We start from the raw sequence: 20,571 nt of genomic DNA, 5'->3' as shown, positions 1-20,571 counted from the left end.
GACATTTTTAATTGTGTTACATAAGAACATAAGAACAGCCATACTAGATCAGACCAATGGTCCATCTAGTCCAGTATCCTACTTCCAACAGTGGCCAATAACAGGTCGCAAGTACCTGGCAGACACTCAATTGGTAACAACATTCCATGTTACCAATCCTGGGGCAAGCAGTGGCTTCCCCCATGTCCATCTCAATAACAGACTATGGACTTTTCCTCCAGGAACTTGTCCAACCCTTTGTTAAACCCAGATACACTAACCGCTGTTACTAGATCCTCTGGCAACAAGTTCCAGAGTTTAACTATTCGTTGAATGAAAAAATAAGTTGTCCTATTTGTTTTAAAAGTATTTCCGTGTAATTTCATCAAGTGTCCTCTGGTCTTTGTACTCTTTGAAACAGTGAAAAATTGATTCACGTCTACCTATTCTGCACCATTCAAGATTTGAAAGACCTCAATCATATTTATTTATTTATTTTGTTTCTTGGGATTTATTAACAGCCTTTATGAAGAGATTCACCCAAGGCCCTGTACACAGCAAGTACAGTTTAACATCAAACTAACAATTTTGTTAACAGCATAACAATAGTAAAATCAACAAGTAAAGACATAGACAGAATGAAAGAGAAACTTGAAAGCAGCAAAATGAGACCTAATAACAGGACTATCATGAAATATGATCATAAATATACACATTTAACAGCACTGAAATTCACATAATAGAGATATAATGGGATGTAAGCATAATAGTGAAGGACTATCTAATAAGCAGACAATTAGAATATTCAAATAACATTGCTATGATGCTAATGCTTTTCTACAATACTGCTTAGCCCCCCATGTGCAGATATATAGATGGGGACAAGATGGGTGGCTAAACTAAAGGCGAGTTCTTTGTACAGGTAATCAACCTATAAGGAGTGGAGGAGTGGCCTAGTAGTTAGAGCACCGGTCTTGCAATCCAGAGGTGGCCGGTTCAAATCCCACTGCTGCTCCTTGTGATCTTGGGCAAGTCACTTAACCCTCCATTGTCTCAGGTACAAACTTAGATTGTTGAGCCCTCCTGGGACAGAGAAATATCCAGAGTACCTGAATGTAACCCACCTTGAGCTACTACTGAAAAAGGTGTGAGCAAAATCCAAATAAATAAATAAAGATTCTAGAATTCTAAAGAACAACAAGATTCCCAGTGTAGCAACATTCCATGTAGAACCCCAAAGAGTAACAAGATTCTTTGGGGTGGAGGAGTGGCCTAGTGGTTAGAGCACCAGGTTCAAATCCTCCTGGTGATCTTGGGCAAGTCACTTAACCCTCCATTGCCTCAGGTACAAACTTAGATTGTGAGCCCTCCTGGGACAGAAATATCCAGAGTACCTGAATGTAACTCACCTTGAGCTACTACTGAAAAAAAGCTGTGAGCAAAATCCAAATAAATTATTTGAGATTCTATATGTTGATATTATCTGAGGTTCTGTTGATATTATCTGAGGTTCTACATGGAATGCTGCTGGGTGGAGGGGTGGAGGAGTGTCCTAGTGGTTAGAGCACCAGTCTTGCACTCCCAGAGGTAGCCAGTTCAAGTCCCACTGCTGCTCCTTGTGATCTTGGACAAGTCACTAAACCCTCCATTGCCTCAGGTACAAGCTTAGCCCTCCTGGGACAGAGAAATATCCAGAGTACCTGAATGTAACTCACCTTGAGCTACTACTGAAAAAGGTGTGAGCAAAATCTAAATCAAATAAGGAACTGGTCTAAGTTACAGTAGGTGTAGCAGCTAGTCCAGGTGCAGAATGGGTTTATAGGCAGTTACCTTATGTATTAAATTATATATATTCCCCCTCAGCCATCTCTTTTCCAAGCTGGGGAGCCCTAACCTTTTTAGCATTTCTTCATACGGGAGGAGTTCCATCCCCTTTATCATTTTGGTCACTCTTCTTTGAACCTTTCCTAATTCTGCTATACCTTTTTTGAGATACGGTGACCAGAATTGAACGCAACACTCAAGGTGAGGTCGCACCACGGAGCAATACAGAGACATTATAATATTCTTGGCCTTATTTTGCATCCCTTTCCTAATAATTCCTAGTATCCTGTTTGCTTTTTTGGCTGCTGCCGCTCACTGGACAAAAGATTTCAGCATATTGTCTACAATCATACCTAGATCTTTTTCTTGAGTGCTGACTCCTAAGGTGGACCCCTAGCATCAGGTAACTATAATTCGGATTATTCTTCCCAAGGTGTATCACTTTGCATTTGTCCACATTAAATTTCATCTGCCAATTGGTTTCCTAAGGTCTTCCTGCAATTTTTCACAATCCACAAGCAACTTGAGATAGTTTTGTGTAATCTGCAAATTTAATCACCTCACTCATCGTTCTGTTTTCCAGATCATTTATAGTACAGATCCATGTGGCACTCCACTGTTCACCCTCCTCCATTGAGAAAAATGGCCATTTAAACCTACTCTCTGTTTTCTGTCCAATAACCACTTCCTAATCCATAGAAGGACATTGACTCCTATCCCATGACTCTTTAATTTGGTGGGACAAGACTTCCCTTGGCTGAACCCATGCTGACTCTGTCTCATTAAACCATATTTACATATGTGTTCCGTAATTTTATTCTTTATAATAATTTCCACTATATTCCTCAGCACTGAAGTGAGGCTTACCGGTCTATAATTTCCTGGATTACCCCTGGAACCCCTTTTTAAAACCCCACATTTGTTTATTGGTCTGTTGGTACTGTCCTGGCGGACATCCCTTGGTTCCCTGCTATTCTGTTTGATTTTTTAATAGCTGCTGTCGGAGAGCAGCCCGCTTGCGACGACCACGATGTGTGGAGACCCCAGTGTGATGCTAGGGCTAGATGTTACTCTGAGCCCCAACCATAGAGCGCCTCCTCCGCAGCCAGAGGGTGCCAGTTCTCCGTTGACGACGTCTTCCCCTCTGCATCTAGGAAGTGCAGCGGTGTTGGAGCAACATGAGGCACAATTATATCCAGCAGAGCACCAGGGGATTTCAGCTTCTCTGAACTCCCAAACGGCTACTGTGGGATCATCTGGCCCTGCGGGACATTATTTGACTACAGTTGGTGACCTGAGTGCTCTTTCTTTACCAGTTCAACAGGCACAGACTTCACTCTTTCCTACTTTTCTGGTTGAGAGACCAACTGAAGTTACCCTTGACAATCTATGGACTCTAATTGTAAATCTGGGTAAGGCTTTGTGCCCCCAGATTCAGATATTGGAGCAAAAAACACAATCTCTTAAAAAGAAACTGGAAACGGTTGATTCTGATATCAAAAATTGACTGAAAAAGTAGAGAAACAGGAGAAAGAACTTGATACTGTACAGAAAATTCAAACAACTGTGATTAAGGATGTAGTGAATTTTTTTGAAAATTCCTTGAGAAGTAGTAATCTAAGTTTCTTAGATTTCCCTAGAGTTTTTTCTATTACTCCTAGGGAAATGCTCAGAAGATATATCAAAGAAATGTTTGGCGTGTCAGAGGAATCTATTCCTCGTTTCTCTCAAGCATATTATCTACAGAGTAAACTGGTGGAAGGTCAATTGACTGAAGAACAAAATGATGTCCTTTTAGACGTATCGGCAGTTTTAGAGTCTTTGGACTCTGACACAGCAATTGCATCAACCTTGTTGGCAATGGTTGCTTTGACTCCAGATAAAGATAAAGACTGGTTGATGAAAATGTACTTCAAAAATAAGGATACGATCTTCAGAGGGCGGCTACGAAATTAGTAAGTGGTCTTGAATGCAAAAATTATAGGAACAGGCTTATGAACCTCAACATGTATACGCTGGAAGAGAGGAGGGAGAGAGGAGACATGATAGAAAAGTTTAAATATCTCAGGGGCATTTATGTACAGGAAGAGAGCCTTTTTCAAATGAACGAGGGGGCATATGACGAAGTTAAGAGGGAATAGGCTTAGGAGTAACCTAAGGAAGTAGTATTTCACAGAAAGGGTGGTGGAGGCGTGGAATGGCCTCCTGGTGGAGGTGGTGGAGTCGAGGACTGTTCCAGAATTTAAAAAGGCATGGGATAAGCATGTGGGATCGCTTAGGAAGAGGAAGAATTAGGGGTTACAGAGGATGGGCAGACTGGATGGGTCATATGGCCTTTATCTGCCATCATGTTTCTATGTTTCATAGGATTTAAAATTCAAGTTTTCCCAGACCAAATTAATTGACCTTCCAGCCAGGAACAGGTCCAAATCCTCTTGAACATATCTCAATCTTCACCTGCCTAATTGCAAAGGTCTCAAATACAAAACCTACTATTGATCCAACTTCTCAGTTATAGGCAGCCAACTTTGGAACACCACACCAAGATTCATCTGAACAACAAACGAACATGTACGCTTCCGAAAGATGCTGAAAACATACCTCTTCAAACAAGTCTACCCAAACAACCCAACTTAAGTTATGACGCTAGCCCACACCACTAACTTTAAACATGCCTCAATCCTTCCCCCACATCTCTTCCTTTTATCCTTCTCTATAAACTGTATTATCCTAATGACACTTTTTACCCATACATTGTAACATAGTAACATAGTAGATGACGGCAGAAAAAGACCTACACGGTCCACCCAGTCTGCCCAACAAGATAAACTCATATGTGCCATTTTTTGTGTATACCTTACCTTGATTTGTACCTGTCTTTTTCAGGGCACAGACCGTATAAGTCTGCCCAGCACTATCCCCACCTCCCAACCACCCGCCCCGCCTCCCACCACTGGCTCTGGCACAGACCATATAAGTCTGCCCAGCACTATCCCCACCTCCCAACCACCAGCCCTGCCTCCCACCACCGGCTAAGCTTCTGGGGATCCCTTCCTTCTGAGGAGGATTCCTTTATGTTTACCCCACGCATGTTTGAATTCCGTTACCGTTTTCCTCTCCACCACCTCCCATGAGAGGGCATTCCAAGCATCCACCACTCTCTCCGTGAAAAAATACTTCCTGACGTTTTTCTTGAGTCTGCCCCCCTTCAATCTCATTTCATGTCCTCTAGTTCTACCGCCTTCCCCTCTCCGGAAAAGATTTGTTTGCAGATTAATACCTTTCAAGTATTTGAACGTCTGTAGCATATCACCCCTGTGCCTCCTTTCCTCCAGGGTATACATGTTCAGGTCAGCAAGTCTCTGCTCATACGTCTTGTAACGCAAATCCCATACCATTCTCGTAGCTTTTCTTTGCACCGCTTCCATTTTTTTAACATCCTTCACAAGATACGGCCTCCAAAACTGAACACAATACTCCAGGTGTAGTACCTCTGTGATACTTCGTACCCTCAAATGGTGTTATCCCTGTGATACTATGTACCTAGACATTGTAAGCCGCTCTGAACCTGCTATCGAGCGGGAAAGAGCGGGGTATAAATGCTATAAATAAATAAATAAATGTGTCAAGAGAAACTCAGAAGAGACGTCATCAGTTCTTATTACTTAAACCAGGAGTTCTTCAGATTGGTGCTACTTTTTACTTACACTCTCCGTGTACATGTATAGTCTGTTACCAATCAGTTAAATATGTGTTTTTTGAGCCTTCTCATTTTACTGACTTTTTAGTAGCCGAAATACTCGTGGGGGGTTAGTTAGTATCACCGTTATTATTTGCTCTAAAATGTAATAAGACATTCTGTAATCACTCAGGTTTAATTTCTTTATATAGTTAATTTTTTCACATAAAATATTTCCATTTATGTAATCTTGGATCTGCAAATAGTGGACTTGAGTCTAACTAATATTGTTATTTTGCTTTTGTATAGAATTTCCTATTTTTAATTATTGGATAGTTTTACTTTACTGTACAAATTTTACTTCGCTGTAAGATTTGAAAAGAATAAATAAAATATTAAAAATAAAATAAATTTTAAAAAGCCTGAAAGAGCTTCCAGGTGACACCTTTAAGAGCTGGAACATTTCATCATTGGCATTAAAAAAAAAACCCTTCTTTTTACAGTCACTCATTTATTGAAATCTCAGTTCAGCATTGTAGGCAATAAATTATTTTTATAATATTTTCTTTGAAAAATAATAAAGATATGAGACTTAGCTTTGCTGCTTTGTTTCTAAATATGTATTGATGTCAGAGTCATCTTCAGGATTCGTCCACATAGAACCAATAAGCAACGATGGCCAGCATTTCGTACAACTGTGTCAGAGTCAATGGTTTGTTTTTGCTCCGAAAAACTGGCTGAGCTTCTCTGTGGGACATTTTAGTCATTTGTTCTCACCTCATTGATTTATTGAACTTGGGTTTAATCATTTTGTGTCAGCTGTCTCTAGTCTAAAGAGTTCTCAGCTCTGCTGTTGGCAGCTGAGGAGTTGACATTGAAAATTTCTATCTGTACAGTCAGCATATGACTTAGCAGATTAATTAAAGCAGAAGAACACCCTTTATATTGCAGATCTCATTACCTGAGTATTTGAAAGAGACACTCTTTTCCTGCGGCACCACTAAATGAGCTTTCTGGTCATCTCATTTTAGTGGACATCGTTATAAAGAATCGTCCATCGTGGCTAAGCTGATGAAGTGTTGGAGCTGCTCCAGTACTCACTTTCCCAGCTCTGTTCTTGTGTCAGAAGATTCAGGGTCAACTTTCCCGGCTCTGTTCTTGTGTCAGAAGCAGTGCGTTTTTGCTAGCAAAAAAGGTGCCGGTACTCAAATGCCAGACCACCCTTCAGAGGTGGGGTAATCACTGAGGAACCTACCCCACAATAGCTAGGCCCCCTGCAACCAGTCACAGAATCTATGGCAAGGCAGAATTGTTGTGTAGAGCCTGAGCTCTTTTATTAAAACTTGGGGACCATGGGTCAATTTTAGCAGACAATGGAAAAGGTGCCAGTACTCAGTACCCCCTCAAAAAAAGCCCTGGTCAGAAGATTCAGGGTCAACTTTCCCGGCTCTGTTCTTGTGTCAGAAGATTCAGGGTCAACTTTCCTGGCTCTGTTCTTGTGTCAGAAGATGTCAACTTTCCCGGCTCTGTTCTTGTGTCAGAAGATTCAGGGTCAACTTTCCCGGCTCTGTTCTTGTGTCAGAAGATTCAGGGTCAACTTTCCTGGCTCTGTTCTTATGTCAGAAGATTCAGGGTCAACTTTCCCGGCTCTGTTCTTATGTCAGAAGATTCAGGGTCAACTTTCCCAGCTCTGTTCTTGTGTCAGAAGATTCAGGGTCAACTTTCCCGGCTCTGTTTTTGTGTCAGAAGATTCAGGGTCAACTTTCCCGGCTCTGTTTTTGTGTCAGAAGATTCAGGGTCAACTTTCCCGGCTCTGTTCTTGCGTCAGAAGATTCAGGGTCAACTTTCTCAGCTCTGTTCTTGTGTAGGGTCAACTTTCCCAGCTCATTTCTTGTGTCAGAAGATTCAGGGTCAACTTTCTCAGCTCTGTTCTTGTGTCAGAAGATTCAGGGTCAACTTTCCTGGCTCTGTTCTTGTGTCAGAAGATTTAAGGTCAACTTTCCCGGCTCTGTTCTTGTGTCAGAAGATTCAGGGTCAACTTTCCCAGCTCTGTTCTTGTGTCAGAAGATTCAGGGTCAACTTTCCCGGCTCTGTTCTTGTGTCAGAACATTCAGGGTCAACTTTCCCAGCTCTGTTCTTGTGTAGGCTCAACTTTCCCAGCTCTGTTCTTGTGTCAGAAGATTCAGGGTCAACTTTCCCAGCTCTGTTCTTGTGTCAGAAGATTCAGGGTCAACTTTCCCGGCTCTGTTCTTGTGCCAGAAGGTTCAGGGTCATCACGGCCTTTGCTGTTGACCAGGATTTGGATTTCTATCTAAGATGCATCACAAAATGTGGTTTACAGTTCTGTATAACAGCATCTAAGGGCCGCCCTGGCAGTGTCCTCCCTCTTTCCTGTCTGGTTCATATTGATTATAGTTTGCAAAATAAAAATAGGTTCTCTGTCCATCTGCCTGACGCACATGCACAGATCCTGCTCCCATCTGCTGCCAGAGTCCTGGCCCATAGTGTGGGAGGGTGAGGACCACAGTTTGCTGGTGTTTGGCAGCTGTCCTGGGGCTCAGCCTCTGTGCCTGGCAGAGCTTCTGGACCTGCCACTATACAGGAAGCCAGAGCCAAAAATGTTCTGATGTTTGCAAAGGCCACAGGACCCAAACTGTTCTAAATCAGACCGTTCCTTGTAAGGAATGTGCGAGGTTGCGGTCCGCCTTTCTTTCATCGTCCGTCTCTTCATCTCAGCATCTGAATGGCCCTTCTGAGTCTATCCCCTCTTGTCTTCATCCTATGCTCCCTCGATCCAGAGCTTCCTTTCAATTGAAAGGCTCGGCTCCTGTGCATTTATGCAGCATAAGTATGTAGACTTTTAAATATTTATGTGGCATAAATGGAGAGGAAGCGAGTCTCTTTCAATTGAAAGGAAGCTCTGGATCGAGGGAGCATAGGATGAAGACGAAAGGGGATAGACTTGGTAACCTGAGGAAATATTTCTTCACAGAAAGGGTAGGTGAATTTGTGGTACGGCCTCCTAAGTGGTGGAGATGAAAACAGTATTTGAATTCAAGAGAGCTTGGGAAAAGTGCATAGGATCTCTAAGGGAGTAATAGGGAGAATAGATGGCATGGATGGGCAGACTGGATAAGCCAGATGGTCTTTATCTGTCTACATTTTTCTATGTTCTATGTTTCTGTTTTTCTTCCCTTTGTAGACATCCCTCAGGTTCTTTCTGTTTAGTAGAGGCTCCATCAGAGTATTCACCCTTTTCTTACCCCACAGCTTTGGGGACTGGGGTTGTGCTCCTCGGCCTGAATGACAGTGTAGCAGAAGACAGCCTTTGAAGGGAAAGTGTATTAGTATAAACACCCAGTCCAGGGGAGAGTCTGTCTCCCAGTCCCTGGGCATTGCACCCTTCTCCTCCACTGCTAACTCCAGACTCCGTTCCTTTTATCTTGCTGCACCATATGCCTGGAATAGACTTCCTGAGCCGGTACGTCAAGCTCCATCTCTGGCCGTCTTCAAATCTAAGCTAAAAGCCCACCTTTTTGATGCTGCTTTTAACTCCTAACCCTTATTCACTTGTTCAGAACCCTTATTTTATCATCCTCACTTTAATATTCCCTTATCTCTTGTTTGTCCTGTTTGTCTGTCCTAATTAGATTGCAAGCTCTGTCGAGCAGGGACTGTCTCTTCATGTTCAATGTACAGCGCTGCGTACGTCTAGTAGCACCATAGAAATGATAAGTAGTAGTAGTCTTTGGGATTCTGGAATCTTGCTACTCTTTGGGATTCCGGAATGTTGCTACTCTTTGGGATTCTGAACGGAATGTTGCTACTCTTTGGGATTCTACACGGAATCTTGCTACTCTTTGTCCTTATCCCTTATTTGTCATGTTTGTCTGTCCTAATTGGATTGTAAGCTCTGTGGAGCAGGGACTGTCTCTTCATGTTCAAGTGTACAGCGCTGCGTACGTCTAGTAGCGCTATAGAAATGATAAGTAGTAGTAGTCCCATCTGCCCGCAACCTCGGAGTCATCTTCGACTCCTCCCTCTCCTTCTCTGCGCATATCCAACAGACTGCCAAGACCTGTCGCTTCTTCCTCTTCAACATCAGCAAAATTCGCCCTTTCCTCTCTGAGCACACCACCAGAACTCTCGTCCACTGCTCTCATTACCTCTCGCCTTGATTACTGCAACTTACTCCTCACCGGCCTCCCACTCGGCCATCTATCCCCCCTTCAATCCGTTCAGAACGCTGCCGCACGTCTTATATTCCGCCAGAACCGATATACTCATATCACCCCTCTCCTCAAATCACTTCATTGGCTTCCGATCAGATATCGCATACAATTCAAGCTCCTCCTCCTTACCTACAAATGCACTCAGTCTGCGGCTCCTCACTACCTTTCCACCCTCATCTCCCCCTATGTTCCCGCCCGTAACCTCCGCTCACAGGACAAAGCCCTTCTCTCATTACCCTTCTCCACCACTGCCAACTCCAGGCTCCGCTCATTCTGCCTTGCCTCACCCTTTGCCTGGAACAATCTTCCTTTACCCATACGCCATGCCCCCTCCCTACCCATCTTCAAATCTCTGCTTAAAACCCACCTCTTCAATGCTGCCTTCGGCGCCTAACCGCTTGAGAAATATAGAATGCCCAATCTATCCACCCTATCAGATTAACTGTTCACTCTCCCTCTAGATTGTTCTCTTGTCTTTTAGATTGTAAGCTCTTTGAGCAGGGACTGTCTTTCTATGTTTAAATTGTACAGCGCTGCGTAACCCTAGTAGCACTTTAGAAATGTTAGTTAGTAGTAGTAGTAGTAGTAGTAGTAACCTGCAGGGGCACTAAATCCTTGAGCCTAGTCCCAGATACTGAATGACGACTCAGATTAGTATGAGCCCTGGCCACTATGTTGTCACTCTAGGTGGTTGCCTACTGTTCCCTTCAGAGCCTGAAAGGGGCAGGAACAAAATATTTGTTTTTCTGGGGCATGAGTGGGGACAGGAGGAGTGGCCTAGTGGTTATGGTGGTGGACTCTGGTCCTGGGGAACTGAGGAACTGAGTTTGATTCCCACTTCAGGCACAGGCAGCTCCTTGTGACTCTGGGCAAGTCACTTAACCCTCCATTGCCCCATGTAAGCCGCATTGAGCCTGCCATGAGTGGGAAAGCGCAGGGTACAAATGTAACTAAAATAAAAAATCCAGGAGGCCAAAAAAGGCTGTTACAGTCCATACACTCTCCGTCTTGAATAACTGAGACCACAGGCTAGGTCAAAAAGGTATTTCTTCAGCAGAGGAGGCAATAAATTTATTTACAAGTGCAGAAGTTTCAAGTCCTCAATGCAGCAAACTTTGACTGTTGGTCACAGATCACATCTCTGCTCCTAAATACATGTGGTAGCTGTGCTGGTTATAATAAGAATATAAGAATAGCCATATTGGGTCAGACCAATTGTCCATCCACAGTATCTATGATGAGTGAAACCTGGCAGCCTAAATTTGACTGTAGTTCAGCAAGAAGAGGATACGATTCACAAAACATAAAGGCAAAACCTCTCTTGTACTTGATATTCCTCTGGAGTACAAAATATGAGAAAGGGAAAAAGCCTCTGTGCCCCAACCTCCACCCAATATATGTTAATAGGGTATAGAGGAAATAAAGCAGATCAACTTTTTTCATAGAGGATAATGTGTTTAAAAATGATCCGACATGGTCATGTTCAGCCAAAGCCTGTATCAGGAGTACAGCAAACACTAAAAATCTATCTATCTATCTATCTATCTATCTATCTATCTATCCACCTTATAATTGAAAGAGAAAAACACCTAGATTTCGACCCAAATCGGGAGATAGACGTTTATCTCACAAAAACGAATAAATTGGTATAATGCAAAGCCGATTTTCGATGTTTTCAACTGCACTCCATCGCGGAAGCGTACAAAGTTGACGGGGGCGTGTCGGAGGTGTGGCAAAGGTGGAACTGGGGCGTGGTTATCGGCCGAGGAGAGATGGGCGCCTTTCGCCGATAATGGAAAAAAAGTATGCGTTTGTAGCTAGAATTTAGGGCACTTTTCCTGGACCCTGTTTTTTCACGAATAAGGCCCCAAAAAGTGCCCTAAATGACCAGATTACCACCAGAGGGAATCGGGGATGACCTCCCCTGACTCCCCCAGTGGTCACTAACCCCCTCCCACCACAAAAAATGATGTTTCACAGCTTTTTATTTTCACCCTCAAATGTCATACCCACCTCCTTGGCAGCAGTATGCAGGTCCCTGGAGCAGTTGTTAGGGGGTGCAGTGGACTTCAGGCAGGTGGACCCAGGCCCACCCCCCCTACCTGTTACAATTGTGCTGCTTAATGCTTAGTCGTCCAACCCCCCCAAACCCACTGTACCCACATGTAGGTGCCCCCCTTCACCCCTTAGGGCTATAGTAATGGTGTAGACTTGTGGGCAGTGGGTTTTGAGGGGGATTTGGGGGGCTCAACACACAAGGGAAGGGTGCTATGCACCTGGGAGCTCTTTTACCTTTTTTTTTGTTTTTGTAAAAGTGCCCCCTAGGGTGCCCGGTTGGTGTCCTGGCATGTGAAGGGGACCAGTTCCCTACGAATTCTGGCCCCTCCCACGAACAAATGCCTTGGATTTATTCGTTTTTGAGCTGGGCGCTTTCATTTTCCATTATCACTGAAAAACAAAAACGCCCAGCTCACAAATTGTCGAATAAAACATGGACGTCTATTTTTTTTCGAAAATACGGTTTGGTCCGCCCCTTCACGGACCCGTTCTCGGAGATAAACGCCCATGGAGATAGACGTTTTCGTTCAATTATGCCCCTCTAAATCATACTGCATGGTGCTTCTTAACAGGCTTCTTAACAACAAGAACTTATCAAGTGACTTCCAAATCAAAAACATCAACACCATGGAAACCTGAATGCGGAGTACCACAAGGATCACTGCTCTCACCAACCCTTTTCAACCTAATGATGACACCATTAGCCAAATCACTATCTGACCAAGGACTTAACCCGTACATATATGCAGACGATGTCACGATATACATCCCATTCAAACAAGACATAACCGAAATCACAAATAAAATCACACACAGCCTCCAAACAATGAACTCATGGGTGGACGCATTCCAACTAAAGCTGAACGCAGAAAAAACACAATGTCTCATCCTGTCCTCACAATACAACACAAACAAACCCAACACCATAAACACCCCAGACTACAGCCTTCCGGTCTCAGACAGCCTGAAAATTTTGGGAGTCACAATTGACCGAAATCTCACACTCGAAGACCATGCGAAAAACATAGTAAAGAAAATGTTTTACTCAATGTGGAAACTTAAAAGAATCAAACCTTTCTTCCCAAGGGAAGTATTCCGCAGCCTAGTACAATCAATGGCTAGACTACTGTAATGCCATATATGCTGGATGCAAAGAGCAAATAAATCATTAGGAAGCTTCAAACCGCTCAAAACACAGCAGCCAGACTCATATTTGGGAAAACGAAATACGAAAGCGCCAAACCCCTAAGAGAAAAACTGCACTGGCTCCCATTAAAAGAACGAATTGCGTTCAAGGTTTGCACGCTGGTCCACAAAATCATTTACAGAGAAGCCCTGAACTATATGTCAGACCTCATAGACTTGCCTAGGAGGAACTCAAAGAGATCATCACGCACATACCTCAATCTCCACTATCCTAACTGTAAAGGGCTAAAATATAAATCCACATACGCGACCAGCTTCTCATTCATCTGCACGCAGCTATGGAACGCACTACCGAAGGCCATAAAAACAACGCAAGACCTAACCATCTTCCGAAGGCTAATGAAAACAGATCTCTTCAAAAAGGCATACCATAAACATCCATCTTAAATACTAAATAATAACACTACACACGAGCTATACAAAACCGAAATCTTATCACATAACACTGCATAGTCAAAGATAAGAATGTTTCATGTATTGTTTCTTATTATTTATTAAGGATTAAAGGTGTGACGTACACACATTGTTATTACTTTTAGAACTGTGGATTAGAAGGGGTTCGATCTCCCTCACTAGACATTGCCAGGTATTTGTGACCTGGATTGGCCACTGTTGGAAACAGGATGCTGGGCTTGATGGACCCGTGGTCTGTCCCAGTGTGGAAATACTTATGCTCTTCGTGGAGATCATTCTGTCATAGCCAACCTTTGATTTTTAGTGATATATTTAAAATCCATATTTGTATGTTTATTTAATTATTTAAAGCTAGTAGAGAAATGGGATGATATACCGCCTTTCTGTGGTTTTTGCAACTACATTCAAAGCGGTTTACATATATTCAGGTACTTATTTTGTACCAGGGGCAATGGAGGGTTAAGTGACTTGCCCAGAGTCACAAGGAGCTGCAGTGGGAATCGAACCCAGTTCCCCAGGATCAAAGTCCACTAGGCTAGGGGTTGATATTGAAAGTGATTATACCAGTCAGGAGAGACTTCGCTGATATTCAACGGCACGTAACCGGTTAGTACTGAGTACCAGCATTAACCACTAAAGCCATAGCTGGCTATTTTGTGGGTGGTCTGGGGATATAGTCAGTACTTATACAATTAAATGCCAATGTTCAGTACTTAACCACCTAAGTTAACCAGATAAAGACCAGATAAAACTCAGTCCTATCTTTTTCTGGTTTCACTTAAGCAGTTACTCGCTGAATATCGCACTAAGCCACATTAGGGATAGCCGGCTGCACATAGCCAGATTTTCAATGCCGGTGGCAAGCGTTGAATATCCAGGAATAATGCTGCTGACTGTCACTGGATCAATGTTTACCCCAGAGATTTTTTTAAGTTTTGGCATAAGTCACTAATGGAGAACAAAAGTTTTATTTCGACTCATTTGCAGTCATCTCCTATTCTTAAGGAGGCTTTGAGGGGCATAATCGAACGGAAACGCCTATCTCCATGGGCGTTTATCTCCGAGAAAGGGTCCGTGAAGGGGCGGACCGAACCGTATTTTCGAAAAACATGGACGTTTATCTTTTTTTGAGCTGGGCGTTTTTGTTTTTCAGCGATAATGGAAACCGAAAGCGCCCAGCTCAAAAACGAATAACTCCAAGACATTTATTCATGGGAGGGGCCAGGATTCGTATTGCACTGGTCCCCCTCACATGCCAGGACACCAACCGGGCACTTTACAAAAAAAAGGTAAAACAGCTCCCAGGTGCATAGCACCCTTCCCTTGGGTGTTGAGCCCCCCCCAAATCCCCCTCAAAACCCACTGCCCACAAGTCTACACCATTACTATAGCCCTAAGGGGTGAAGGGGGGCACCTACATGTGGGTACAGTGGGTTGGGGGGGCGGTTTGGAGGGCTCCCATTTACCAGCACAAGTGTAACAGGTGGGGGGAGATGGGCCTGGGTCCACCTGCCTGAAGTCCACTGCACCCCCTAATAACTGCTCCAGTGACCTGCATACTGCTGCCAGGGAGGTGGGTATGATATTTGAGGGTGAAAATAAAAAGTTGTGAAACAGCATATTTTGTGGTGGGAGGGGGTTTGTGACCACTGGGGGAGTCAGGGGAGGTCATCCCCGATTCCCTCCAGTGGTCATCTGGTCATTTAGGGCACTTTTTGGGGCCTTATTCGTGGAAAAACAGGGTCCAGGAAAAGTGCCCTAAATTCTCGCTAAAAAACGCATATTTTTTTTCCATTATCGGCGAAAGGTGCCCATCTCTGATCGGCCGATAACCACGCCCCAGTTCTGCCTTCACCACGCCTTCGACACGCCCCCATCAACTTTGTCCGCATCCGCGACGGAGTGCAGTTGAAAATGTCCAAATTCGGCTTTCGATTATACCGCTTTATTCGTTTTTGTGAGATAAACGTCTATCTCCCAATTTGGGTCACAATATAGGCGTTTTTCTCTTTCGATTATAAGCAGGTTTGTGTTGTATATGAAATATCCCCTTGTTCCGGAAACAGCAGAGGTATTTACAAGTCAAAATCCAGTTGCTGGCGGTCTTTGCTGTCCTCATAGAGCAGAACCTTAGAGGTCTCTAAAAGGTTGGAAAGAGGAGCTTGTCATGCAGCTACAGAACCACATTGCTTTTGATTTAAATGTGATCAGGATCAATTTGCCAGATTTAAGCCATTTCTCAGTGTTATCTACTGATCTACTATTACTGGCCTGGAATTGTGAGTCCCAGAGATCAAGAGCAATCAATAACCGAATGTCATCTGCAAAAATGAATGTACCAAACCTTAACTCCTGCACTAAATGTGCTAGGAGGGACCAAATATATGTTGAATGGGTTGGTGGGGGCCAAGATTGAGACCTGGGTATCCCACAGTGTAAAGGGTATGTTGCTGAAGCAAGGTCATCCACCTTAATCCTGAAGGTCCTTGATAAGAGAGAGGATTGGAACCATCCAAAGACAGTTCTAGCAACCCCCACCTGGCCTAATCTATTCAAAAGATATCAAAAGCCAAGCTAGGATCAAGCTGAATTTCCACCATCCAGGTGAGCACAGGTTTCATTTGACATACTGTTACCACTCTATACTGGCTCCTTCTAAGACCTGATTGCTTGGGATGTTGGGCATTAATGGTGGTCAAAAAAAAGGTCAACTACTTAGCCACTACCGTTTCTGTGAACTTTGGCATGAGGGACTTCCATCCTACCCCTCCACTCTTGCTCCATCTGATGAAGCCAGAACAGGGATAGCAGGCTGCTGCTTCTCCCTCGCACCAACTTCAACCCTGCTGACCATAGTATTCGCAGGCTTCTCTGACCAACATTCTGGACTTTACTACTGTGACCACTCTGATAGTCCCACAGCAAATGGTTCAGTCTAGACACAACACTATGTTCTCTGCTATGAGAAACCTAGACCTTCCTCTAAAAACCCCTGAGGCCCTTTCCTTTAACATGAAATCTAAGTGGTATCGCAGGCATATGTGTGGTTGGGTTGTGGTTTACACAGTGGGTCTAGGAGGCCAAATGGTTGGGCAACAGCCACCCTAATGTTATTGGTTAAACTATTACAGAGCTCTGTGGTAGGAAGGGGAAAGGTGGGAGGCCGGGTGGAGTACATAAGAACAGAAGAGTAGCTATACTGGGTCAGACCAATGGTCCATCTAGCCCAATATCCTGTTTTCCAAACAGTGGCCAAGCCAGGTCACAAGTAGCTGGCAAAAACCCAAATCATGGCAACATTCCATGTAGAACTCCAAAGAATAGCAAGATTCTAGAATCCTAAAGAGTGACAAGATTACGTGCAGACTCTCAGAGTAGCAACATTCCATGTAGAACCCCAAAGAATAGAAAGATTCTGGAATCCTAAGGAGTAACAAGATTCCATGTAGAATTTTAAAGTACCAACGTTCCATACTACAAATCCCAGGGCAAGCAATTGCTTCCCATGTCTGTCTCAATTAGCAGCAGACTATCGACTTTTCTTCCACTAATTTGTCCAAACCTTTTTTAAAGTGGGAATCTTGAATGTTCTTCAGACCAGATAGTGGAGGAAGACAAAATTTCTGCCCTGGAGAAGGAGAAGTTGGCAGCAGGGCTGTAATGAACGGGTTCTGCTGCCATTTATCATGTTACTATGGTCTGTACTGTGGAGAAGTTGGTGTTTCTCCTGCAATTTCTTGCTTAATGTAGAAAGGAGACTGGACATACCAGCTGCAACTGCCCTTTTAATATGCTGTTGGTTGATTCATTCTCTCTCTAGGCTGGTGGTGGGGGCTCCTTTTGAAATGAATGGACAACAACAGAAGACGGGGGATGTGTACAAATGTGCAGTTACCAATGCGACCACCAGCGACTGCTCCAAATTGAACCTTGGTAGGTTTTGCAGAGCAAATATGTCTGTCCTCCTCTTTGTAAATATGGGGTTCATGACGTCCTGATTAAGGAATGTCCCATGCACAGTAGTGATACTGACTCTTTCACAGTTCCTACCTTCATTTTGTCCTCTTCATCCATTTGCCAATTGTAGGAGGAGTCTCTATTGCTTTCAGGGCCAGTGCCACCTGGGTATTATGGAGTGTCTAGAATGCAAAACAAAGTTTCAAGTATAAGAGGTGTGATTATTTCCCTGTCAATACTCTCCTTTGTTTGAGAATTTTCTATCACATTTATCTACTTGAATATCTTCTAGCTGTGATCTGAAACGTATCAAGTCTGATCATAAGTTGTTATTGTAAACCATTTTGAGCTACTGGTTGAAACAGTATGTAAAAATTCTGTGCTATGTTGATATGTTCTAGGTTTTGCTCTGGAGTGCTATCCTGGTTCTAGCTTTGCTTTGGATTACTGTACTGGTTCTATCTTTCCTCTGAGATATTATCCTTATTGCAGCTTTGCTCTGGAATGTTGTCTTGGTTCTAGCTTTGCGTTGGATTATTGTACCGATTCTAGCTTTCCTCTGAGATTTCATCTTTATTGCAACTTTGCTCTGGAATGCTATCTTGGTTTTAGCTTTGCTTTGGATTACTGTACTGTTTCTATCTTTCCTCTGAGATATCATCCTTATTGCAGCTTTGCTCTGGAATGTTGTCTTGGTTCTAGCTTTGCGTTGGATTATTGTACCGATTCTAGCTTTCCTCTGAGATTTCATCTTTATTGCAACTTTGCTCTGGAATGCTATCTTGGTTTTAGCTTTGCTTTGGATTACTGTACTGGTTCTATCTTTCCTCTGAGATATCATCCTTATTGCAGCTTTGCTCTGGAATGTTGTCTTGGTTCTAGCTTTGCGTTGGATTATTGTACCGATTCTAGCTTTCCTCTGAGATTTCATCTTTATTGCAACTTTGCACTGGAATGCTATCTTGGTTTTAGCTTTGCTTTGGATTACTGTACTGTTTCTATCTTTCCTCTGAGATATCATCCTTATTGCAGCTTTGCTCTGGAATGTTGTCTTGGTTCTAGCTTTGCGTTGGATTATTGTACCGATTCTAGCTTTCCTCTGAGATTTCATCTTTATTGCAACTTTGCACTGGAATGCTATCTTGGTTTTAGCTTTGCTTTGGATTACTGTACTGTTTCTATCTTTCCTCTGAGATATCATCCTTATTGCAGCTTTGCTCTGGAATGTTGTCTTGGTTCTAGCTTTGCGTTGGATTATTGTACCGATTCTAGCTTTCCTCTGAGATTTCATCTTCATTGCAACTTTGCTCTGGAATGCTATCTTGGTTTTAGCTTTGTTTTGGATTACTGTACTGGTTCTGTCTTTCCTCTGAGATATCATCCTTATTGCAGCTTTGCTCTGGAATGTTGTCTTGGTTCTAGCTTTGCGTTGGATTATTGTACCGATTCTAGCTTTCCTCTGAGATTTCATCTTTATTGCAACTTTGCTCTGGAATGCTATCTTGGTTTTAGCTTTGCTTTGGATTACTGTACTGTTTCTATCTTTCCTCTGAGATATCATCCTTATTGCAGCTTTGCTCTGGAATGTTGTCTTGGTTCTAGCTTTGCGTTGGATTATTGTACCGATTCTAGCTTTCCTCTGAGATTTCATCTTCATTGCAACTTTGCTCTGGAATGCTATCTTGGTTTTAGCTTTGCTTTGGATTACTGTACTGGTTCTATCTTTCCTCTGAGATATCATCCTTATTGCAGCTTTGCTCTGGAATGTTGTCTTGGTTCTAGCTTTGCGTTGGATTATTGTACCGATTCTAGCTTTCCTCTGAGATTTCATCTTTATTGCAACTTTGCACTGGAATGCTATCTTGGTTTTAGCTTTGCTTTGGATTACTGTACTGTTTCTATCTTTCCTCTGAGATATCATCCTTATTGCAGCTTTGCTCTGGAATGTTGTCTTGGTTCTAGCTTTGCGTTGGATTATTGTACCGATTCTAGCTTTCCTCTGAGATTTCATCTTCATTGCAACTTTGCTCTGGAATGCTATCTTGGTTTTAGCTTTGTTTTGGATTACTGTACTGTTTCTATCTTTCCTCTGAGATATCATCCTTATTGCAGCTTTGCTCTGGAATGTTGTCTTGGTTCTAGCTTTGCGTTGGATTATTGTACCGATTCTAGCTTTCCTCTGAGATTTCATCTTTATTGCAACTTTGCACTGGAATGCTATCTTGGTTTTAGCTTTGCTTTGGATTACTGTACTGTTTCTATCTTTCCTCTGAGATATCATCCTTATTGCAGCTTTGCTCTGGAATGTTGTCTTGGTTCTAGCTTTGCGTTGGATTATTGTACCGATTCTAGCTTTCCTCTGAGATTTCATCTTCATTGCAACTTTGCTCTGGAATGCTATCTTGGTTTTAGCTTTGTTTTGGATTACTGTACTGGTTCTGTCTTTCCTCTGAGATATCATCCTTATTGCAGCTTTGCTCTGGAATGTTGTCTTGGTTCTAGCTTTGCGTTGGATTATTGTACCGATTCTAGCTTTCCTCTGAGATTTCATCTTTATTGCAACTTTGCTCTAGAATGCTATCTTGATTTTAGCTTTGCTTTGGATTACTGTACTGTTTCTATCTTTCCTCTGAGATATCCTTATTGCAGCTTTGCTCTGGAATGTTGTCTTGGCTCTAGCTTTGCGTTGGATTATTGTACCGATTCTAGCTTTCCTCCGAGATTTCAGCCTTATTGCAGCTTTGCTCTGGCATATTTTCTTGGTTCAAGCTTCCTTCCAGATTTCTGCTTATACCAATTCTAGCTGGTTCAGGAATTTGAAAATCACTTCTCACTCTACTTCCACATAATACACGTCATCTAACTGGATATCATTTCTTAAGGAAGAGTAACACTTTCCAATGTGTCAGAGCGCAAGGATAATATGCGTCTGGGTATGAGTCTAACCACAAACCCCAAGGACAACAGCTTTGTGGTAAGTAACAGAAGACAGCTTTCCAAAAATAACCTCTTTGTATGCGTCGTTTTTGAAGCATTTTGCTTCCATAGTATCTGATTCTCTCCACAGTGTGTTTATACTGACAACGCTTGCATCTCTCTGTTCACACACATGTCAGCATACCTGATTGAGTTTTTAATTGTGCTTTAAATTGGGCATGTGCGAGGCACCGTACAGGCAGTTCTAACAACGTACCTAGCTAGAGACCAAGAATGCCAGGACCC

General features: G+C 42.9%; 1 protein-coding gene across 1 annotated transcript in view; it reads left to right on the top strand.

Moving 5' to 3' along the window:
• ITGA11 (integrin subunit alpha 11) overlaps positions 1–20,571 on the top strand; it is a 316,149-nt gene that overhangs the window by 63,947 nt on the left and 231,631 nt on the right. Inside the window, exons 3-4 of the mRNA XM_030189806.1 lie at positions 17,213–17,325; positions 20,232–20,323. Of these exons, the coding sequence (XP_030045666.1) occupies positions 17,213–17,325; positions 20,232–20,323 (205 nt within the window). The remainder of the gene's footprint in view (positions 1–17,212; positions 17,326–20,231; positions 20,324–20,571) is intronic.

Source organism: Microcaecilia unicolor, chromosome 1 (assembly GCF_901765095.1).
Source record: "Microcaecilia unicolor chromosome 1, aMicUni1.1, whole genome shotgun sequence".
In the NCBI taxonomy this organism is placed as follows: domain Eukaryota; kingdom Metazoa; phylum Chordata; class Amphibia; order Gymnophiona; family Siphonopidae; genus Microcaecilia; species Microcaecilia unicolor.
This window is presented reverse-complemented; position numbering and strand designations above follow the sequence as displayed.